Consider the following 25,088-nt stretch of genomic DNA (forward strand, 5'->3'; position numbering starts at 1 on the left):
TTTTACTAAATTTATTTTGTACTATGCAATGGATTATTTTAAATGTTGAAATTAAAATTGATCTATTTGTACAATAATGAAAAATTGATTATACAATAAAAACAAGAGGTTGTAATTTAATTAATTTTGTAATTTATCTACACGCGTTAATAATTTTGTAGTTTTTTTATTTTAAGAGAAAATTAATCATTGGATTAAAATCTAACAGAAAATTTTATAAAGTGAGTCCTTCTCCTTATATATTACTCATCACTCGTTATATATTATTCATCACCACCCAATGTGTGATTTCTAGCTCAACACTTGAATTTTTCACCATCACTATCAAGTGTGAGTTTTTTTATACATTCTAACCTCTCACTAGAAAGTGTTTTACCCACGAGTTTCTTTCTTGTATAACACTTTATTTAACAATAACAAGAAAAACACAATAACATTAACAAAAACCAACGAAAACAACTTTATTATAAGGAAGGTTATATATATACAATAGTTCTCAATGCAACTTATATCACATACACAAAGAATTTTTTATATTTAGAACTAAAGAAACAAAATAACAGAAAATCACTAAAATCGTTAAGACAAAGCATCATCCAATACAAGTTACCTATACTTCAACAGATCATCATGATTTTTGAGCCAAATATACCACATCTACTTAGACTAAAATCCAGATGATGGAATCTTAAGCTGAATCATGAGCTTTACAAACTGGTAAATATTTTTTAAATTGGGAGGTCGAGGATTGGATATTTCTCGAAGAAATTAACAGGCTTCAGATCAAGTAGGCATAACAGGTTAGTCAGCAACTGATATTCTAGGAGGTGAGTCGTAGTGAAGTCATCTCTTCCATCATCTACCTTACAAGCATGATGACCAAATACCTCTTGAAATATTTCCGAAAGAACTTTGCCAACCCTAACACAGTTTTCAGATCACATGCTGAAAAAAATTAAAATACCACAACAATAAAAAAAAAAATACAAATATCAGTCTACCCTCTAACAAGGCTGACAAAAAATGTCTTCTCTCCGTCCCAAACTAGAGAAAGACCTTTCTTTCTCAATATTCTGCAAGTGGATTCCTGAGTTTCCCACACATCAATATACAAACACACATCAAATATAAATAAATATAAATAACAAACATAAAAAAAAACAGAAACTCATAGCTTGTACAGATTATTACCGACTCGATAACACGGTCTTGTTATTAAAGAATTGTTTTTTTTTCAATGAACTTCAGTAGCACGAAACTATATTATTTTGTGCATCTTAAATCATGTAAAAATAATTAGTCATTGGAATGTACAATTAACTTCTAAAAAACACTTAATCTTTAAGATTAGTAAAACTAAATAAATGCATAACATAAATTGTGTTGGTAAGGTAAATGAATAATATATAGTTTGCTTATACAATTAATCGAAAAATAATTTTATTATTATGAAGAAAACAAAAATTCCTCTTTATTCTTAAGTCCTCATGATTTAATATATATGGAGTACATAAGTGTCACTTCAATTTATTATATATGAGTTTGGTCTTTATGATTTTTGGAGTTGGGTCTTTATGATTTTTGCAGTTAAAAGTATAGACACTAAACAAATTAATTTAATCCTATAAGGAATTACACATCTCTTTAGAAAATACACTAAATAAAATTTTTAAAATAAAATATATCACTTTTAAATGATCAATCAAACAATAACATTCAAATTTAAATTATTTCAAATAATCTTATTTATATATTTTAAAAAATCAAATTATTCCTTTTTTTTATTGTTTTGCAAATGATAATATTACATTTCTTAAACAATGATTAACGTGTGTTACTTTACCCCCAATGAAACCTTTTTAAAATTATGTTTTGAACAAATTTATCAGTTTCAACTTCTATGATAAAAAGATTAAAATGAATTTTTCCCTAACTTATATAAAATTAAAAAGTAAAATTTAGTGAAACTACATGGAAGAGCTTTTTGTAAATTATCTCAAAAACAACTTTATAAATTACCTTATATATAAATTCATTTTAGTTTTAATGTTTTTTCTTATTTTTCTCTTTTAAAAGTTCTCGAAAAAAAATTGTTTAAACAATATGATATTTTTGCTTTGAATGCTTCAATGGCTAAGTACTTAACTCAACATCTTACAACAAAGTACCACTCATTGTAAGAGTTTATTTCACAAATATTTTCAAGAAAGAAAATATAAAAAAATTAACTTCGCAATAAATTAAAATTGATTTTATTATAGATATATAATTTTTTATAATTACAAATACACTTTTATAAAATATTTGAAATTAAAAAAAATCATTTCCTTTAGATCTGAATCACATCATCTTAAATTGTTATTGAAAATTTTGTATGATTTTTTTTATCAATATCAGCCTATTTTTAGAAATTGGTTTAGGTGGCAATTGAGTATTAAACACTTACTTTATTCATGTTTCTTCTTTTAAATTTTTCTTATTTTTTGTTTAATTTCAAATCAAACATAGATAATTATTTTTTATGATTAATTGAAGAAGTTAAATGAAACATCAATATAAATTTGAGAATATTTTCAAATTTCAATCTATCAAATATGCATTCAGAGAATATGAAAATAAAAAAATTCTAACTAGTTATTTTTTCTTTTGACATTTAATTGGTATATATGTCTTTTTATAGTATATATTCAGTGATTTATTTTTCTAATATAAAAAAACATCACTTAATATAAGGTATGAAAAAAGATAATCTGATATACACATGGTTCATTTGAAAAGAAAAAAATAAAACAATATTGTGTCCTTACATTTATGTCCTTTGAGGTGAAGCTCTAACATTTACTATACTTAAATTTAGGTGTATAGTCAAAACTTTTATGTTATCACATATGAAGAACAACCAACACAAAGATAAGTTACCAAAAAGATCATAAAAGAGCATAAATTTATAAGATCCAAATTTCGAAACACATAAAATTATAGAGTCCTTTACATCATACACATACACACATATGTACGAATCACACATAAATTTCCATAATCAAGATATTCGTCAAGGAATATCTACTAACACTTTCTAGAATACTTGTATTAAGCATTTTTCCATCAGAGATTTAACACCTGACCTATTTTAGCACGTCATGTATGCAACCTCAACTACATAGATCACGGTGAGTTTAAAGTATATTCTTTTCCAAACCTTGGAATATGTTCTTATGTACTCTCAGAATTTGACGATACAATAGTCCATTTAGTTTCTCACACTAGATGTCATAGTCTACATGACCCAAGCCATCAACGAAGCTATAAAATCTTTGTTACAACATAGATATTTGTTTATTACTCACAAAGAACCTTGGTCCATATACTATCCCAGTTTTGAAACCTCAACATCACACCTCATATATAATAATGTCATTTCATGAATATAATACATTTAATTAAAAAAGATAATCACCTAATCACAAAATCAAACATTTCTACATAACACACTTACATACAATAATTACATTCAGACAAACTAAGTAAATATCACTTAAATAAAGATATCATACGATAGTTATGCTTGAGCGAAAATAGTTCTATTAGACAAGAGTATCAGATGAAACACTTAATAAAGTAACTCAAATTACACTTCACTGAATCGAGGGCATCCAACAATATTTTTACTAAAATTATACAGATAAAATTCCACCAGTAACCTTATCATTTAAACATATATATCTTCGTATATTTTCAAAAACATATTTTTATCTCACACTAAATTGGTTGATTAGAATTAGATGTAGTATGTTGCCATATATGAATCAATATGAATTATTGTGTGATTTTTCTCTCTTTCTTATATTTTCTATATTTCATATTACCATTACTTGCGCTAACCATAGAAGGAGGGCTAACATGTGAGTACATACTAAAAATATTTTACCAAAATGGTTTTAAAACTAAGTATTTGATTTGCATTCTATTAATTGGTCAGACATTAAAATTATTATCTAATCACGTATTAAAGTAAACATGAATATATGTTAGTCAAAGTGATTTAGTTGAGTTACAAATCTACTTTTGACATTACTTTTTTGGACTAAAAGAACTAAGAATAAAATAAGCGTTTAAATATGTCCATGTGATCTAAAGAAAAGCGTTTTATGTTTCATCAAATGAAATTTGTTGAAAAATGTTTATGAAAATTTATATCCTTAAGTTTGTATTTTTAACGAACCATTTTAGGTCAAACTTACATTAGGTGTAGTTTATCAAACGCATGAATCACACTTTGATCATTAGTCGAAATAAACAAGAAAATATCATTTACACATGATTCAAAAAAAAGTTAGCAAAACGTGTTTGACATTACATGTTAGATGAAGAAATTTTAGCATGCTTATTTTTCAAACCAAATCATTTTCTTAGCATCATTAATTAAAATATATTTGCGATTTTTTTTAAAATTTAATTAAATCACAATTCAATGATCTGATTTTTTTTTCATATTAATTTAAATATCAAAAAATATATATAATAATGGAGAAAGAAGAGAAGAGAAGTTTATAAGTAATGAGAAAAACATCAATCTTATAAGATCAACTCTTTCCCTACCAGAAGGACAGCATTTTTTTAAAAAGTAAACATAAAAGATTAAATTTAAGAAACAATCAAACTTTAATTAAATTCTTTTTTTTTTATAAAGTTCTTGTTGAAAAAGCTTTATCATCTTTAAATCTCAAACAATTGTCTACGGTAATGTTATCTTATTCAAGTGTTTTTGTAATATTTTCTTTGTGTTACAAATAAGTTTATTCATCTTATATTTATAAAAATATTTTTTCATAATTGGTTACTTTTTCTATCTATTACTTTTCTCTTGTTCATATAAGTTTTCAATAAACCAATTTAAACTATATAATCAATTATTTTGAGTGTAATCAATTACATAATCGAGCAACTAAATTTTACTAAATTTATTTTTTACTATGCAATGGGTTATTTTAAAAGTTGAAGCAAATATATTTTTCTAATTGTTACATAATGTCCCATGAAATTGAATAGTACACTACATAATCAATTACATAGATTTTGCAATTGATTATAATATCCATTTGTTTTCCAAAAGCTTAGAACTTACTCTATAGTCGATTATCTCGATGTGTGATTAATAATAAGAAATAGTAACTTTTTTCTTCTTCTTAAAAACAAAACTTGTATATAATTGGTTAAAAAATGTGTATATTCAACTACTTTCTTTAGCCAAATAATTTTTCTTAACATATTAAAATAGGGCAAGGTTGTGTTTTTATTTTTGAAAAATATTTTGTTTCAAAGTTTTTCATGTAACAAGTTTCTATTTTAAAACACCATTAAAGCCTTGAGCTATCTTGTTATCTTCATTATTTGATCTTATAATTCATTACACAATTGTCCTTAAAATAATAAGATATAACTAATTTATAATTTTATTTAATATATGCATCAACTTACAAAAGAAATAGTAAAAATATTAAAGTACATAAATTGATTACCAAAATTAATTTATTTGATTTTATTTTCTCATTCAATTGTTTATTAAAAGAATCATGCATTACTTGTATTTATGTGTGGGAAAGATTAAAAACTAAGATATTGTAAGAAAATTTATTGCAAAATGTAAAAACAAAATATGGTATTTCATTAGTTTTGTGTTTCTATTAAGGAAAACCACAAATTTGAACACAGATGGCACCAGATTTTATCAAAGCTTTAGTGGTTGGCATTAATGGCGGAAAAATTGTTATTGAATATTGAAAACTCTTCCTTTTTAGAAATTGAATTGAAGGAAAATTAGAAAAGAAAACTGATGAAACATGAACAAGAACAAGAAAAGAGACCCAAGTTGTTCCCAGAATCTGAATCAATTTTGTTTTTCTATAAAAAGTAAAAACAATGAAAAAAAATACACATTTATATACAAGCATAAAATTATAAGAAAATAAAAGTTTTTTTTTTTTCTTTCCTTTGTTTCACTATGTGATGTCATCTCAAGAGAGGGTTTCTAGCAGTGGAACTACCTAACCTTTCGACATCTTCAACGATTCTAGAAGCTTCTTCTTCTTCTTCGCCGTCGTCGTTATCGTCATCGTCATCGTCGCCGCACTCGTACATGGATCCGACGAGAAAAAGCTGATCTTCGAGGTACCGATGCAAGAGACTCTTCTCCTGCTGCTCCTCCTCGCGGAAACCTTCCTCGCAGCGGCGGAGACGATCTGCGGCGGCGGAGTCGCGGCGGAGGAGCTTCCGCCAGAGGCGGATGCGGAGGCAGAGCTCGGCGGCGCAGAGGAATGGGAGGGCGGCGCAGAGGAGGAGGAGGAGGAGCGGGGAGCAGAGGAGGAGGAAGAGGTAGCGGATCCGCCGGCGGCGGAGCCAGGCGACTGCGGCGGCGGCGGCGTTAGTCAGCATATAGGGGGAGTGCGCGGGATCATGGGCGCGGCGGCAGGGTTGGAGAATCGGGTGGTAAACGACGTGGTTTTTGGATGGTATGTGCGGTGGTGGTGGTGGATGCGATGTGCCCCCACATGGGTTGTGCATGAGATGTGATGATGATGATGATGATGCGATGAGAAGATGTGCAGTGAAGTTGGAACATGTGATGTTGACTCTGATGCTTCGTGTCGTTTTGCTTTCCTATTATCAACTTTTAACCGTTTCACCCCAATTTTAAGCCCACCCGGCCCACTTAAACTAAATCAAAACACCTTAATCATAAACTTAAAACATGATTCAAGTTTCTTCATTTCTTGTGTTATTTCCATTGATTTTTATATTCAAAAATATTTTATGTAAAAAGGAATTAAAATATATGAAGTTTATAGTGTGGTGTAGCTTATATTTTAGATTATATAATTTGAAAGTTTTTTTAAAAGTGTTTTTTAGATTTATGATTAGTTTTAGATTATGTAATCTGAAATAACATTAAGTAATCGGATTTTTTTTTTCTAAATTGCTTCTAGATTCTGTAAATTTAGAAAGCATTTCTAAATCTGAAAATATCTTTCAAATTATATAATTCAAAATATTTTTTTTTATAATATAGAAATTTTACTTCCTATACCCCATCATTATTATTAACTTTAGCCTCATTGGTAAAAAAATATTAAAATATCGTTCATAATCATGATTGTTGTCGATATTGTTGTTGTTGCATTCTTACATAAGAGAGAGATAGAGAGAGAGTTTTGGAAAGTTCTTTCAATAGCACATTTCATGTATTATAAAATGCTCTTTTTTTTCCAGATAACTCATTTTAAAAAACACATTCCATAAGGTATTATATATATTTTTGGAAAGTTTATTATGAAAATTTTATTCTATAAATTTTGTTCCAAAATGCGTTTCAGAATATATTATTTTTTGAAAATCTTATTCTGAAAATTTAGTTCCATAAATCATGTTCTGAAATTTTTGAAAATATTAATATAAAGATTCTATAAAATGTGTTATGGAGAATATGCAAAAATTTAAAGAAAAGTAAAATTGTCATTTTAAAAATTATGGAACCAAAATATTGTGAGAGTAGGAGAAAAAACCTAAATATAGATGTATTTGATTTCAATTGTTCTAAAAGATTTTATTACTTTTAGATCTCAAATATATTTAGTATTTTTTTATATTGTATATTTTCCATTACTTTCAGATTCAAAAGACAAAATCTTTCTACACCCAATTTTTTTAACCTACACCTTGTACATTTTTAAATTTCCAAAAATGTCTTTTATTTTAAAAATGAAAATCATAATTAAAAAAATATATTTTGGAAAAAAAATATAAATAAATTATTGTCTTCCAAAAGTAAAATTTTGAATTCAAAAATCAAATCCTATTATGTAAAATCAATTTCAAAATGCAAAAAATATCTTCTGAAAAATATTTTCCATTCAGAAAATTGTTCTAGAAACACTTTTGTCGATTCACACAAAAATAATTGGGGAAAGAAAATAAGTGCTTGAGTATTTCTTTCTGCACCCTACATTTTCTTTTGCATTCCAATTCTGGAATAAAGGTTACGTAAGAAAAAGTTTTTTTTGGAATAAGGGCTATACAAACAAAGTGTGTTTCTCGAATAGGAAATCCGGAAGGAAAAAACATTTTCAGAATATTCTTTTCAAAACACATTTTTTAATTTCTATAATCATAAATTTAGAATTCGTAAAATATGTTACTGAAAATATTTCAAAAAATGTATTTTGGAAGTATTTTTAAAAGGGATAAAATGGTTTTTTCCAAGAATGATGGGTGCAGCAAACCATTTGTTGAGGTGGAGGGAGAAACACATAAAGAATTTTTTTTTACACGTAACATGTAGATATATGACTTGAATTGTAATGAACTTACTCTAATAATTGACGTAACATGTGTAGATATGTGACTTGAATTATAATGAACTTACTCTAATAATTGACTCTTATGTTCTTTGTTGATACAAATTTTAGATTATATCAAATATTAATTTATGGTACACCATACTTAACATAGATCTTCCATGCGGGTATGTCATTTATTGACTTAAACTTAATATTTTCATTTGTATACATTAGCTAGTTTATTTATTAATGTATTAGTAATATAAATGTGACATGATTTTGTTGCTAAGATTACATTAAATAAAATTGTTTAATTTATTTATTAATTTTACAATAATTTTAGTATGTATATATAAATATAGGTTTAGGTATATATATACAATAATTTTATTCACCAAAAAAAAATTAATTTTAAGAGGAGTTTATTAGTAGAGTTTATTATAAACTCTAGTAAGACACATAAATAGTAGTAGAGGTTATTTAAACCACTGTAACCACCACCGCTACGGTGATAACCTCCCTCACGACGACCTCCGTATCCTTCACCCCCACGGCTGTATCCACCACCTCCACCTCCTCCACGGCCACCACCGCCGCCTCCACCGCGAGACTGAGCTTCGTTCACAGTGATGTTACGACCGTCAAGGTTCTGACCGTTCATTCCTTCGATCGCATATCTCAGGCCTGCTCTGAGGAAAAGGTCACGAATCCGAAACCCTTGGATCTTCCAGTTTCACGATTCTCTTTCTTAAAATCCGAAACCCTTGTTTTAATTTTTTAAATGTGTGTATCTTTTGTCTGCTTGCAATGTGTGTATTCTTAAATAATGTTTTCTGTGCACATTATAGTTTTGATGGAGGAAGCAAGGTAGATGTTAACTATAAATTTGGGTTTTGGAGATTGGCATCAAAACCGAAGGTTTTTACTTGAGTAGGAGTGGTACGCAATATATGTAATTTTTTAGCAAATAAATAAATAGGAAAATTACTTGAAAGTAGAAATTGGAAATGTCTAACTGCAACGTAGATCAATATTATAGAATGTTTAGGAAATTAATGAAGATGTCACACAAAGGAGAAAACATTGAGAGTTATATGTGAGCACAAAGCTCCTACCTAGGTAAGAGAGAAGTTTTTTCGTATTGCAGTATGATAGTAAGATTAATTATACTCTATAGTTGTGAATCTTGAGCTTTTAAGAAATAGTATGAGAGAAAAATTAGAGCAGTGAAAATGAGTTTGTTAAGATGAATGTCTTGTTGTAAAGAAAAAGGACATAATACAAGATGATTGTATAAGAAAAGATATTGGTGGTAACTTAAGTGTGACAATGATTGAGGAAAAAATAATATAAAATCAGTTTATATGGTTTGGATATGTGCAAAGGCAGCCACTGGTGAGGAGAGTGGATCTCATGGTTTTTACTTTAAGAAGGGACAGAGGGAGGCTAGAATTGCATTGTAGGAAATTATTAAATACCTCACAAATTCATGTATTACCATATGGAAGAGGACGAGTGAATCCCAAGAGTCTAAATACTATAACAACCTCATCAATGAACTGATAAGCCATGGTTGTGAAGACTAGAATAAATTTTGATTAACTCCTTAGAAAGGTTCTTCCAATTTATATATATTTATTTTCATTAAATTCCTCATCTTGTAGGAATCCAGCCACATGTTACGCCGCTCCATCTTGACTTACCACAAACATTGGAGGATGAATATGAAGGATGGCTTAGTTGAAGAGTTGTGTATGGTTCCCAAATTTCAAATCTCTAATTATCCTAGATAGAGATCATCACAAATACATCAGTTATAAAACTGAGCAATGGTTTTTGTTGTGATTAACATATTTAAATGTGTATGCTTATAGGGAAGACTTCACAGCATATGCGGATGTGTGCTTTAGAGAATTTGGTGACATAATTAAGCACTGGACTACAATGAATGGCCAATGCGTATGCACTTTTTGGCTATGGTGTAGGAATGTCACCACCTCACCGGTGTTCTCCCTCTTTATTTAACTGCTCCAAAGGAAATTCCTCAACTGAGCCATATTTGGCAGCTCATCATATATTGTTAGCACATGCTTCAGCTGCTAGGCTGTATAGGAAGAAATACCAGGTAAAAATTATCTAACAAATGTACCACTCTACTATATGGCATTTTGAACCATAATCAGGAGGGATATCATTAAAGATGGTCATCATTTTGAAATGGTTAATCATCATTTTATTTATTCAGACAACAATCTTTTTTGGATGCAGGCCATGCAGCTAGGCATTATTGGGTTAAATATATTTTCTTTTGGTTATCTTCCAAAAACTAACTCCACTGATGATGTAAGGGCTGCTCAAAGGGCCCGAGACTTCAATATTGGGTGGTAAGTAAGTAACAATATAGTCACGATACTTCTTTCTAATACTTGTTGACATCAACAAATTTTCATTTTGGGAATGCAAAGAACCAAGTCTGGATCTTCAAAAAATAAACAAATGAACTATACTAAATGAGGAAACAAGATTTCTATATGCTCAAATGTTTTCCTTTTTGCAACAGTCCCTAAAACTTATAGCATGATAATACACACACCACTTTGCCTTGCATGTAAGTTGAGCTAAAGAATGTGTTGACAATGATTAAACTCTTGGATCATTTCTGAATGTCGTGAATAATTTTACATTTCATACAAGGTTGCATTAAAGGATTTTTATAAAAATCCGACATTTTTCCCAATAAAAAAAGTGGCATAGCTTTTAATTTATACATTAATTGTTACAGAGTAAATTTTTTTGTCTATGATTTTATTGCAGGTTTATGGATCCTATTACATTCGGAGATTACCCTGATACAATGAGAGTAATTGCATTAGTTCCAAAAATATATCAAATTTGTTTTCTAGTAACTCTAATTATTGAACTCTATTAGCATATATTATTTTCATAGTTATATATATTACACATTATAGGCTGAATTCATGGAAGTTGGGCACATTCAATAGTACAGGAGAGGACATGAGACAAAAAACATTAAAGGAGTTTGGATGAAATAAATAAACCCAAACCAATAGCATGCATTTTTTTTTTCTTTACAATGCATGTGGAATAGTGAAGAGCATCCTTGAACACAAACTTGGGGTCTGAAATTTTGTACCTTATAAAAAGTTTGTAGGTCTCTTTTTATTCTAAAAAATATACATTTGCAAAAATTAGATTTTAAAATATTTATTGTAAAATAAAAGAGTGAGTAAAGAATTTTAGAGAATATAGAAAAAAATAGTCTAAACTTGGATGATGCACAACTCAACCCTAGTACCTTTCCCACCCTTAGTACTTCTTCCCATCCAAGAAAAACAAATCTCAACTATTTAAGAAGGAAAAGACAATAATGTTATCCCTTGTAGCTGTGATAACAAAGCAGCCACAGATTTAGGACACATGACTTTTTTTGAGAAAAGAAAAATGAAGAAATATAAGTTTATGAGGTAAAAATAGGAAAAATCTTGGTGGATGCCTAATCTTAGGTAGCAATAATTTTTGTTTGGTAGGAAAAAACAACTAGAATGGATTAATAGAAATGGTGAATGAAAATATAGGAGAAATACAGTAAAATTTCCAAAAGTTTATTCTGCTGCATATTCTCAATGGTGTGTCACCTATTTTATGTATCAAGTTCAACATATAAGGGTGTACAACGTCATGCATTCGTTAGGAACCTGGGTAGTTACAGTTCAAACCTCTAGATAAAACTAATTAAGAAAAAAAGCAGAGGAGAGGCATAATTTAGTTGCCTGCATTCTAATATATGATGCATGGAAAGTGTGCGTGCCAGTATCACCATAGTATTCATTTGACCATAGTACCTTTCAGAAATAGTTATATGCTTCTCTTACTTTCTCCCTTCATTTGTTTTTCCACTGTTCTAGATTCAACAGCCTTTTGCTGGCTATTTTTCTTTGGTAATCATGAAATCCTTTAATAAAGCTTCTTGCTGTCAGGTGGGTCTGAATCTGATGTTAATGAAGTCTTTACTAATGGAAGGGTAAGATTGTTTTGGTCTCTGATTATTTCATAGAGTACTCAGTTTGTATGGTGTTTGTGAATGATATTCGAGTTTGATTAGTTTGTGTTATAGGTAACTTATCCCATTGATGAAAGCACATTTTTGAGTGCTGATCTGCTTCTTCTTGAATCAATAGAGTTTAAGCAGAGGACAAAGCACATTCTGGAAATCATTGAAGAAGTAAAATGGCAGCATGTTGACCCTGACATGCTGACAAGGTTTCTTGATCTTCTTATTTGTATCTGTTTTCTATGGTTATTGCTTGGTGTTACATCTGTCATTCTTCCATCACTAACTTTCATTTTGCATTTTGCCTGGTAGGAAAGAAAGTGAGTATTTCTTAGTATAGGACTATGTGGATTACATTACACCAGTTATTTTCTATATGCAAATAATCATACCCCAGTTCTATTCACATAAAGGTTATCTAGATCAACATTCTAGGGGACATATGTTTTTTTTCTTCAGCAAAGAAGGATATTATATCATCATAATAATAATAATGGTAACTCCCACATAAAACATCTCTACCACCTACATTCATTGATAAGTAAATCTAGGAGGGGTCATATGTACATTTCACTTATGTGGTCTTCTGAACTATATGCATGAGTTAGAGACAAACATAACGTGGTTCCAGCATTAGGAGGGAAATTGTAGTTTAGAACGAGTGCAAGTTTAAGAACACTTCGATTGGCTGTTACTCATTATTAGTTTGTGTTCTTTGCAGTCCTAAGTCAGATGTTATACCTGAAACTAAAGTTTGTTCATATGCTAAGATTTTTTCAATTGTTTTGAGAAATCCTTATAGAAGTTCATGAAGCATTTTTTATATGATTTTCTTTCAGTTATTGGTGGATAAAATTTGCAAATATTATTTATCCAATCTTTATCTATTTTTAAAATATATGTCAGTTTAGAGATTTTGAATGACCAACATAGATAATTTTGTTTACTGTATACTCAATTTAGATGGAATTATGTGAAGAATATTAAAGGCATATAGTTCTGCTTGAATTTATAATTCTTTGAAGGTTGATTCATGTTTAGTCTACTGATTTAAATTATACAATTTTAATAGTTTAATACCATGGTTTAACAAGGCCATCTATTATTATGTTTTATGTTTGTGACCTTTTCCGTTGGCATTGCTGCTTGTGTCTGATCTGGTACTATGATTTTGCTTGCTCCTTTGTGAGCTTGCAGAAATAGTTAATTAGAAAACATTATCTAAATTTTTATAGATAATAGCATTGTTTATTTTCATAAATTTTGTTTGATAAAAGTTATCGGTATAATGAATTTTCTTTTTTATAATAAGAATCAAACCTAAACCTGTGTTTATTATTCTAATACTAATCACTAAATAGATCTTAATAAGTAAGATGAATGAAATAGGAAGGAATATGTATTTCTTATATCAATATAATTATTTGATATTAATACAAAATTGTGTTAATCACATACTATACTACACATTTTCTACATCAATAATTTAGTGTCTATATTTTTATTATGAAAAAGTTATACCGTATTACCAATTTCGGAAAGTAAATAAAAAAAAGTTGAAGTATATTAGTGTTAGGTGGTAGAAGAAGAACATAGGGTTTGAGAAAATTGTTGGACTATTTTGGTTCAAAAGTTTTATTATTTGTCACCTATTTTTTCATATACTTCCTAAAATTAATGGGGTTTTCAAACCGTCGGGAATAGTAGGGTTTTTAAAATTGCCAGAAATAGCGAGGGTTTCAAAATTGGTGAGAATACAGGAATTTCAAAATCGTCAGAAAGTGTTTGGTATGTACTAGTAATCACTTAGCAACGCTGGATCTTTTCAATGGAAAATCAAATCGTGGAAAATCAAATCGTGGATAATGCATTTAACGGAAGTTCAAACCGTTGGTAATGCCATATATAACTCTCGTTATTTTTTTTGTAGTGACTAAGTGTAGGTTTAGGAGTTGTACCTAAAAGTTTGTAGCATGATAATCTATATTTATTTTATACAAATAGACATGTGAAATAATATTTATGAGGTGTTATATCTTAAATTCAATTTGAGTTTCACTTTTTATAATATTACATCTTATAATTTTATTTATGTACAAGCGCATTTCACCTTAACAAATTAACTTGTAGTGATAATTTTGGGTTAATTCTAACTTATATAAGAAATTTGATTTATGTTTATACTTTAAAATATTATGTTTTGATGAAGTTGTTTGAATTGGTAATATATATATATATATATATATATATATATATATATATATATCCACCAATTTTCTGGAGAAGGTTGAGTGAAAGAAGAAAATAATCATTTCTGAAAGATCTAAAGACCCTCTTAAAAAATAATAATTGTTATGGTGAAGTAATGTTTTTATAATTTGATGAATGATGGTGTGACTAAGTATGAATTTATAATTGATTTTGATTAAAATTATTTTGTATATATTAACTTATTAAGAATTTTTTAATATATTAATGTTTTATTTTTAGTGTTTTTGAATTATGAGAAGAGTTTTGAATTCTAAAGAAAGATCTAAAAAAGATATTCTTAGAATTAAATTCATCAAACATATTGATTTTAAAACGTTGATTATTTTTAATAAAAAAATTAAATGAAAAAATATTATTATTAATAAATATTTTTATACCTTATGAGTAAAGAATTCTTTTAAGGAAATTTTAAATTCTATGTTAAAATATACACTAGATGAACTAATAAACAATTAATATGAAATTATTTTCAATCTCATGTTTATAAATCTTTAGTTAGATTTATATATTTTTTCTTCAGATGCGCTCTTGCGGCGTAGTAAACATAACATGAAAAATTATTTAACTAAAGTGTATAATTACATGAAAATTGATCATTTAAATAATTATTTTTTAAATTTATTTAGTGAAAATAATTTATTCGTCATTTTCAAGCTAATTTTATAATTATAATATATATTTGTAAGTTAACGTAAGTTAATATGATTTTATTTTATAATTTATTTTGACTAATTGGGTATATTTTAAAATAATGTAACATATGTAGTCATTTCTAAAATTTGACGCTGGGGAGAAATTTGTAATTGTATAATTAGACTATTTAATCGATATTTAATTGCATAAAGATTTCAAAATTTAATTTCAATCTTGATAAAATAAAGTTTTTCATTATTTTCAGTCTTTCTATTTTGAAATATGACAGCTTTATTTCTTCAAGAACTAGTTAAATTGTTTTATTTTTATACGAAAATTAAAAAGTAGAAGCATAATTTAAAAAAAAAAACAAAGTTACATAATTTAGAAACTAAATAAGAAATATTTTAGTAATATTATGGAAAATCTTTCTTTCTTTAGGATATGAGAAGGAAAGTGATTTTTTCTTCAAATAGAATGATCAGAACACGTCATATGAGTACATGTACCATCTATAGCTATTATTTGGATAAATAAACTTTAAAAAAAATTATTATTATTACTATTATTATTATTAAAAATAATTTTTATAAAGCTGGTATAATTTAGTAATATATTTTATTCTAATACTTATGTATAAAGTGGATAACATCAGGTTATTTCTATTCTAATATTTAATATTTATGTATACCGTAGATAACATCGTTATCGTCACGATTTTGTTTTTAACGATTTTGTTTTTAAAAGACGCCTCAATTAATTAAGAGAAGAAAAATTTTATAAACTATCATTAGTCTCGACTTCTTAGTGATGAGAAACTAAATTAACGTACTGAAACTATCATTATATAAATAATATATAGTATTTAGTATTTTTTTTTTTTATCTTTAATTAGACAGTTTTACTCTTTATTAAATAAAAATAGTTTATTTATTCAATAAGAGTTTATAAGGATTTTAATTTTAATTTACATTTTCAAATTATTTATTTATATTAAATTATTTTGCAAATTTACAACACTAACTAACATTAAATTAAATAATGGATAATTATTTTTGTAAATGGATTGATTTGTAATAAAATAAACTAATTGATTTGAGATGAATGGTAATATATATATATATATATATATATATATATATATATATATATATATATATATTAAAAGCAGAGCCAAGGATTTCACACTTTTGGCTGCTACATTAGATGTATTTGATTTCAATTCTTCTAAAAGATTTTATTACCTTTAGATCTCAAATATATTTAGTATTTTTTTATAGGCTTCTTCTTCCTGCACCCCTATATTTTTTTTCCTGCACCCCCATAATTTTCTAAATCCCAAAACTGGCCTTAATTTTTTATTTGAAAAAGGACACTGTGGTTACCAGAAATAGGAATTTGGGAGTGTGCTACGGATTCATCAATCCAGAACTGAATATTTTTTTTTTCCGGATGAGGGGGTGTTCTGGAAGTAATTTTTGCATAAATTACTGATTTCTGGATTGTTGAATCTGGAAGCCTAATTCTGTTACGGATTCGTGAATCTGGAATGCTTTTTTTTTAATTACGGATTTTTGAATCCGGAATGCATATTTCTGTTACGGATTGGTGGATCCAGAATGCTTGTTTTGAATGATGGATTTTTGAATGTGAAATGCATATTTTGAATTACAGATTGGTGGATCCGAAATTTTACTGGAAGTGTCAATCCGAAATTTTTCCGGATTCCATAATCCATAATGCAAAAAAATAAATACAATTCAAGTGCATTTTAGGGTTTTTAAAATGTAATTGGAACAATTTGGTCTTTGCATAACATTGGGGGGTGTAGGAAGAAAAATGTAGGGGTGCAGGAAGAAACTGCCTTTTTTATATCCTATATTTTCCGTCACTTTCAATTTCCAAAAGAGAAATTCTTTCTACACCCAATTTTTTGAACGTGCACCTTATACACTTTTAAATTTCCAATAATGTCTTTCATTTAAAAAAATGAAACCCCAGAATTAAAATAAAGGCATTTTGAAAAAATATATATAAATAAATTAATGTGTTCCAAAAATAAAATTTTGAATTCAAAAATCAAATCCTATTATGTAAAAGAAATTTCAGAATGCAAAAAAATCTTCTGAAAAAGTAATTTCCATTCAGAAAATTGTTCTATAAACACTTTTGTCATTTCACATAATTGGGTAGAGAAAATAATTGTATAGGTGTTTCTTCCTGTACCCCTACCTTCTTTGAAATACCATAATTATCCTTGATGATTTTGCAGGGATTCTGCAATGTGTTTCTGGAATAGAAAATTCAGAAGAAAAAAAACCATTATGGAATATTATTTTTAGAACACATTTTTTAATTTCCAAAATAATAAATCCAAAATTTAGAAAATGTGTTACGGAAAGTATGTTATGGAAATATTTCAAAAATAATTTAAAAGTAATTTTTAATAGAGGTAAAATGGTCTTTTTAAAGAATAATGGAATGCAAGAATACTTGCTTTTCTAATACCCAAACCAAATTTTCTGTTACATTTTGAGATCAGCACTTAGTTTTTCCTCTAAAAATTATTGTGAATGTTGAAGAAAATTGGATTCACAGTTGTTAATAATAGATTTATATACAATACATTTATTAAAGAATTAATACGATAAAAAATAATCATTTTAAAATGAAACAAAAGTTGGATTGAACTTAATACAACTTCTATAACTTAGTTTTATAACGAAGTTGCGAACGAAGTTGCATTTGAACAAAGTTGGATTGAACCATTTCTGCAACTCTCTGAGCTCACAAATCACTCCCTCCCCTCCTCAATCCCTAAATCCAAAATGTTCTATTCTCCGTTCCTGTTCACGCGAAATGGCCTATTGGCCACCGTGTGGACCGCCGGCCACCTTCAGCACCGCCTGAAGAAAGCGGACTGTTCTAGCACAGACATTCCTCGCGCAGTTCGTAAGTGGTTAGGTTTTTGCTTATTGGCTATATCAACACATTACTCTTTTTCTGGCTTTTTAACAGTTCTTCTTGCTCTTTTTTTCTTCTTTCAGGGGACATCATGCACTATTGTGCTCCCGCGGCGCCGAGAATGTCTGGCTACCTACTCCTCGGAGTGGTTCGGATTTACTCGAAGAAAGTTGAGTATGTCCACGAAGAGTGCAAGATAGTGTTGAGGAATATCCACAAGAAGATTCCTTAGCTGGAGGTGAGTCAGTTTCAATCGGTGACTCTGCCGGAGAGCTTCGAGCTCGATGCACAGAACATTGAGGATTGCACATGGTAATGGTTTTTTCACTTTTTTGTTTGTTTATTTATGAGTTTTTATTACATTGTGGTTTTTTCACTTTTTATTACAGGAATGAGGATATAAATGCTAGACCGGAAGACATCACACTACCAGGTTATTTGATTGGTTGATTGAATTAGTCCCTTAAGGCCATGAATGTAGTCACATTAATAAATAATAATATTCAATGTGCAGATCCAATTCCGGTGACAACGGATAATTACTTTACTGTAGTTTTTGATAATGAGGAGTAAGCTTGTGTTATTATTAATTTTTTTTTCAACTATTTGAGAATATGAACAAATGTTACTTGTTTTGACTGTTTTGTTCCTACAGCATGGTTCTCCCACAGAATGAAGTCGAGCCCATAGAGGTTCCTCGGGGGTTGGACCTGAGTCCTCCACTAGCAATGGAGGCCATTGATGATCATAATCTTGATCATAATATTGACGACGCCATGCCAGAGGCTGAGCCAGACAGCTTTATGATTCCTGATGAATTGATGCCTCAATCTAATTTGCCAACTCCATCTACATTTCAGGGCGGCGCCATCTCAGATGGGCAGGTTTTTGTAGGTTAGTGCATGCTTATCTATGTCTCCGTGTTGCATATGTTAGAAATTAATTGATAATTGGAATTGAAACTGAAATCTTTTTATTTAGAAAACTGTACAGATACAATACAAGCAAGGCTATTCATAGCTGTTAAAAACAGAATGAATTAAAAACATTCTGATAACAGAAATATCTAGCTTTAAGTTTTGGATAGTTAGAGTTAACAACCTAACTCTTTTATTGAGCTTATTTCAACACTCTTCCTTAAGCTAAATTTTGCAACACTTCTAACTCCTAACTACACTCTTAGTTCTTCAATCTGTCTAGTCTAAGTGGTTTGGTGAAAATACCAGCCACTTGCTCCTTGGTGTTGCAATGCTTCACTTCTAGCTTTCCTTTTCCAACTTATTCTCTTAATAAATGGAACTTGGTCTCTATGTTTACTCCTCCCATGTGAGATTGGATTCTTTGCAAGGTTGATGGCTGATTGGTTGTCCAAAGTTGCACAGGCTTCACATGATCTACCTTCAAATCATCAAGCACAGACTCCTAAACACATGGACAAGCTGCCTCTGCTGCAGCTATATACTCTGCCTCACAAGATGAGAGAGCAACTACAGTTTGCTTCTTAGAACACCAAGAAATTGGTGCTTTCAGATATTTGAAAAAATATCCATAAGTGCTCTTCCTTCCCACTTTATCACCACACCAATTTGAATCACTCCAAGCCTCCAAACAGTCTTCAACTTCATTCAAGCTTACTGGAAACAGTAAGCCATACCCTGCTGTCTCCTTAAGATACCTCAATATGTGCTTTGCTGCTGCCATATGAGGGGCTCTTGGATTACAGATGAACCTAAAACTTCCAACAATCTGTTTAAAGAAAGTACTATCTACTGCAATCTCCAATCTCCTCCAAGGCTTCTGTCAGTTTCAAATTTCCAGCAGCAGGCACCCTAGCTCCATTGCATTGATCCATATTGAATCTGTTGAGCACTTCATTAATGTACTTCCTTTGATGCAGGATAATACCTTGATCTGTGTATACAAATTCCATTCCCAGAAAATAGTTAATCATTCCCAAATTTGTCATTTAAAAAACAGCCTTCAATCTATTTTTGAATTGCTCAATCTCTGTCATTGAACTTCCTGTGATTAACAAATCATCCACATATAGACATACATAGATTAAGCTTTGACTTTGTGACTCTTTTAAGTACACCCCATATTCTACTGAACACTTTGTGAAGCCTAGCTTGAGCAAAAACGAATCTATCAGTTTATTCCACACTCTAGGAGTTTGTTTGAGTCCATAAAGTGCTTTCTTAAGTTTGAACACTTTGTGGCTGGCATCCTTTGCTTCAAAACCTGGTGGCTGAGTCACATAAACCTCTTCTTCTAAAATTCCATTCAAGAATGCAAATTTAACATCCATTTGATAGATTTTCCAGTTTCTAGAACTGGCCACAGCAATCACCAATCTAATGGTTTCCAATCTGGCCACTGGTGCATAGACTTCAGTGTAGTCTATTCCATGTTTCTGCAGAAAACCCTTAGCAACTAATTTTGCTTTATGCTTGGCTATGCTGCCTTCAGACTTGAGTTTTATCTTGAAAACCCATTTGACATCAATTGGTCTTTTTGGCAAAGCCACAAATCAAACCCTTTGGCAAAGCCACTAATTCCTAGGTTTCATTTCTCTCCAGTGATTTCAGCTCTTCAATCATTGCACTCTTCCACTTTCTATCAACTATTGCCTCCTTCCAAGTGATTGGCTCAATGTCTGCCACAAATGCTAAGTGAACCAACTCTCCTTCATCAGTGATCAAATTATCACTGTAAACTTCATGACCTGTTAATCTAGAAGAAGGAAATCTTTGCCTTTGTGATCTTCTAGATTCTGGCTCCACTATATTTTCATGTTCTTCATCTTGTTGTTGTCCACTGTCTTCTAAAACACAATGAATATGTTTTACAGATTTACTCCAGGATGCATTCTCATCTACAACAACATCTCTGCTGATGAGAATTTGCTGGTTTACTGGATTGAACAACCTGTAAGCACCTGTTGGATGATATCCAATTAAGATAAGAGCTTCACTCTTATCTTCCAACTTCTTCATCTTCTCATCTGGAATATGCCTATAGCATAAGGAACCAAATATTTTCAAATGACTAACCGTTGGTTTAAGTCTAGATCAAACTGTTTCTGGTACAGCTGCCTCCAATTTTTTTGTAGGACACCTATTGAGAATATAGGCTGCAGTGGTGACAGCCTCTCCCCAAAAGCTATGAGGCAGCCCCTTGCCTTTGAGCATGCACCTTGCCATATCAAGCGAAGTTCTATTTCTTCTCTTTGCAATTCCATTATGTTGTGGAGTGTAAGGAGCTGTAACTTCATGTTCAATTCCTTTTGCAACACAAAATTCTTCCAGCTCTTTGGAATTGAATTCTCCACCTCCATCAGTTCTGAAAATGGTTAAGGCATAGCCTGATTGCCTTTCAACCTTTGCATAGAATTTTACAAATCTTCCAAACACCTCACCTTTCTCCTTTAATAGGTAAATCCATATTTTTCTGGTAAATTCATCCACAAAAGTGAGAAAATACCTATTACCTCCAAGTGAATTGCTATCAAGAAGGCCACATACATTTGAATATACAACCTCCAAAGGCTTCTTTGCTCTTTGCAGTACTGATTTCTTGAAATTCCTTCTTGATTGCTTCCCAAATAGGCAACCTTCACAAGTCTTATGAGATAGGTTGATTGGTGGCAACCCTGTGACCATTTGTTTACGCTCTGTTTGTTCAAACTCTTGAAATTCAAATGGCCAAATCTGTAGTGCCACACCAGATTTGTTTCCTCCTTATTCCCAATTGAAGACAAGCATTGTGCAGTTGATGTATTAAGGTTAGTCTTAAAAGTCCTATTTTTAGACAAAGGTGCCTTAAGAACTAACCTTGATTTCTGATCATAGATCTTGATAGAATTCTGCTCCATTGACGTCTTGAATCCCTTTTCCAGTAGTTGGCCTAAGCTGAGAAGATTATTCTTCATTGATAGCACGTATAGGACATCATTCATACAGCCAACTCTTCCATCTTTACAAGTGAATCTGACCTTGCCAATTCCTTCAGCAGAGATCATACTATTATCTGCAAATCTCACACTGTTTTTGACATTAGAATCAAAATGAATAATCCACTCCCTGTTGCCAGTCATATGATTGGAATAGCCTGTGTCTAAGTACCAACTTGAAGCATCTTCATCCTGATTTGTAGTGGCCATTAATAACACTTGATCTAAATCAGAATCTTCATCTTCTTGAGCTAGATGTGCCTCATCTTTCTTGAAAAATTTTCCAGTGTTGTTACTGTTATCAGCTCCCCAACATTCAGCTGCAAAATGACCATACTTTCCACAATAACACTGCAGTTTTCTTTTATCCTGGAATTTCTTGGATCCATGTTCTTGACTCCCTCTACCAGCAACCAATTTCTGCTTCTGCACACTATTTTGACTCTGCCAGCAGTTTGAGCCTGGAAAACTTGCTCTACTACCTTTTCTTTACCTTTTCTTGAAAGTAACCGTTGCTCATGTGCTTCAAGAGAATTTTGGAGTTCTTCTACGGTCATTTCATTAAGATCCTTGGATTCTTCAATTGCCACTACAATGTGATCAAAAGCAGGAGTCAAAGTTCTAAGAATCTTCTCAACCACCTTTGAATCAGGCAACTGCTCGTCACAGCTTCGCATGGAATTTGCAATTGCTTGGATTTTACCAAAGTAATCACACACTGATTCTTGATCAGTCATGGACCACAATTCAAATTGTCTTCTGAGTGATTGAAGCCTCACCTTCTTAACCCTAACAGTATTAGTATTTCCAATCATCTGTGCCTTGCAATCAATCTTTTTATTTTCTTTTGATTGCTTCTCAGACTTTTTCTTCTACTCCTCTATTTCAAGCTTGGTTGAATCTTGAAACCCAATCTTGACAGCTTCTTCTAATTCTTGAAAACCAGGAATGGCTTCCATCTTCACCATCCAATCATCATAATCCTTCCCATCAAACACCGGAAGACTCCCTGGAACCATACCAAATGCAGCCATGACAGCTATCACCTACAGCAGTCAACCTCCAATTCTTGGCTTGCAAAACAGCAGATCCTCCTCTGCTCAAAGTTCCAGCAGCAGTCTTACCCTCACTTCCAGGAAACCACACAAGTCCCCTCCCTGACTCAGATACCAATCTGTTGGGAATTAATTGATAATTGGAATTGAAACTGAAATCTCTTTATTTAGAAAACTATACTGATACAATACAAGCAATGTTATTTATAGTTGTTAAAAACAAAATGAATTAAAAACATTATATCTAGCTTTAAGTTTTGGATAGTTAGAGTTAACAACCTAACTCTTTTATTTAGCTTATTTCAACATCATATAGATTTTAGACAAAGGAAATTTACTTTTGTTTACCTTGCGCTGTTTCAGATAATAATTCTCCTGCTTTTGTGCTACCTGATTCATCCAAAAAAAGAAAAAGAAAACCATTGTTTGATAACAAGACCATGTTATCGACTAGGTAAACCAGCTATAAGTTCCTGTTTTTTATATTTGTTATTTATATTTATTTATATTTGATGTGTGTTTGTATATTGATGTGTAGGGAACTCACGAACCCACCTGGGAGGATATTTAGAAAAAAAAAGGTCTTCCTCTATTTTGGGACTGAGAGAAGACCTTTTTTTGTCAGCCCTTGTTAGAGGGTAGGCTGATATTTGTATTTTCTTTTGTTGTTTGTTGTTTTAATTTGTATCTGAAAACTTGTGGCTGTGTTCAGGGGTTGACAAAGTTCTTTCAGACATATGCAAGGGTCATTTTGTTATCCCCAAGGTAGTTCATGCTCCGGAGGTAGATCATGAGGTAGATCATGCTCCTGAAATAGATCATGCTCCTGAGATACATCATGCTCCTGAGGTAGCTGATCGTGTCTATTTGCAACAATTTTTTATTTGTACTTTCCTATTCTCCCTGCCTAGTCTGTTTTCACCATCAGTGGATTCCATCCTTGTTGTGGACCAGGAAAATTGCTTCTAGTAACCCTCTTAATAGGGTTTAATTGAAGCATTGGATCTAATAGCTTGTCAAACTTGTTTTTGTAGGAGTTTTGGTTTCTGAATGTGGACAACAACATACCAGCCAGTAGGTTCTATTTAAATGTCATATCGAATTTGATTTTTTTGTCAAATACCCTTTTATTACTTATTTATTATTGGCATTGCCTGTATTATATGATACTCAGTGATACTAGATGATCAATTTCTATTATGTCAGATTTAAGGTTAACAATGGTTATTTATGCAGGTTCACAAGGTACAAGCGAAAGGACCAAGTAAGTGTGTCCATATCCCTCATCCCTTGATGTCAAGTACAACTATTTTAACTGTTTGCAACCAACAATTGAAGTTAATGAAATTTAAGTTAATAGTAATGCACTAATAAAATTGGTTTGTAGGATAGTCTTTTAAAGAATCATCACTGTGAAATTTTTTGCTTAAGCATGCCATTGTGATATGTTATTAGGTTGTCTTTTTCCAAAATTTAGTTGTTTATTTTTATGTATATAATTTAGGGACTTGCCCATTGTGAATTTGTTCAGTACTCTATCCAAATGAACCCTTACCTGACTTTCTTCTTTTTCTTTGGGCCTGTTTGCAATTTCAGGAATGCAACTGACTATTTGAAAACACTTCTTCATCCAATCAACCCAATTTTGGAGGATTCTGCTGGAGATCAAGATCTCCCTGATCTCAGCTTGAACCAGATATTGGAGGGGAAAACACGTGCTATTGCTGCTCGAATGTTTTTTGAAGTATTGGTGAGTTTGAATGTATGTTTTTAATGATTAGAATACCCTTTTATTCTTGTGACTGATG

At 30.5% G+C, this 25,088-nt stretch overlaps 3 protein-coding genes and 1 pseudogene across 17 annotated transcripts; 2 read left to right on the forward strand and 2 right to left on the reverse strand.

Annotated features, from left to right (window-relative positions):
- Positions 1-5,869: 5,869 nt before the first annotated feature.
- On the reverse strand, positions 5,870-6,733 carry LOC137834774 (uncharacterized). Its single transcript, XM_068642959.2, has one exon. The coding sequence runs from the start codon at positions 6,559-6,561 to the stop codon at positions 6,010-6,012; it is 552 nt and encodes a 183-aa protein (XP_068499060.1). The 5' UTR covers positions 6,562-6,733; the 3' UTR covers positions 5,870-6,009.
- Positions 6,734-7,835: 1,102 nt separating this feature from the next.
- Positions 7,836-9,904, reverse strand: LOC137836127 (glycine-rich RNA-binding protein-like; annotated as a pseudogene).
- Positions 8,894-12,818, forward strand: LOC137834770 (beta-glucosidase 3). 14 transcript variants are annotated; one of them, XM_068642951.2, is made up of 7 exons: positions 8,894-9,033; positions 9,998-10,085; positions 10,208-10,458; positions 10,602-10,717; positions 11,148-11,193; positions 12,332-12,375; positions 12,457-12,818. In XM_068642951.2, exons 3-7 carry the CDS (start codon positions 10,282-10,284, stop codon positions 12,470-12,472), a joined length of 399 nt encoding a protein of 132 aa, XP_068499052.1. In that variant the 5' UTR covers positions 8,894-9,033; positions 9,998-10,085; positions 10,208-10,281; the 3' UTR covers positions 12,473-12,818. The 14 variants fall into 14 exon arrangements, 7 of the variants coding, with proteins under 7 accessions (XP_068499052.1, XP_068499054.1, XP_068499053.1 ...); XM_068642953.2 differs by having other exon boundaries at positions 12,469-12,818; XM_068642952.2 differs by having other exon boundaries at positions 12,533-12,818.
- A 5,222-nt stretch (positions 12,819-18,040) lies between these two features.
- On the forward strand, positions 18,041-24,129 carry LOC137834771 (uncharacterized). 2 transcript variants are annotated; one of them, XM_068642956.2, is made up of 8 exons: positions 18,041-18,261; positions 18,357-18,585; positions 18,663-18,706; positions 18,788-18,842; positions 18,929-19,167; positions 23,644-23,734; positions 23,819-23,918; positions 23,993-24,129. In XM_068642956.2, exons 5-7 carry the CDS (start codon positions 18,930-18,932, stop codon positions 23,913-23,915), a joined length of 426 nt encoding a protein of 141 aa, XP_068499057.2. In that variant the 5' UTR covers positions 18,041-18,261; positions 18,357-18,585; positions 18,663-18,706; positions 18,788-18,842; position 18,929; the 3' UTR covers positions 23,916-23,918; positions 23,993-24,129. The 2 variants fall into 2 exon arrangements, with proteins under 2 accessions (XP_068499057.2, XP_090158101.1); XM_090301975.1 differs by lacking the exon at positions 18,788-18,842.
- The last annotated feature ends 959 nt before the right edge of the window (positions 24,130-25,088 follow it).

Source organism: Phaseolus vulgaris, chromosome 5 (genome assembly GCF_051622355.1).
Source record: "Phaseolus vulgaris cultivar YP4 chromosome 5, ASM5162235v1, whole genome shotgun sequence".
Taxonomy (NCBI): Eukaryota; Viridiplantae; Streptophyta; class Magnoliopsida; order Fabales; family Fabaceae; genus Phaseolus; species Phaseolus vulgaris.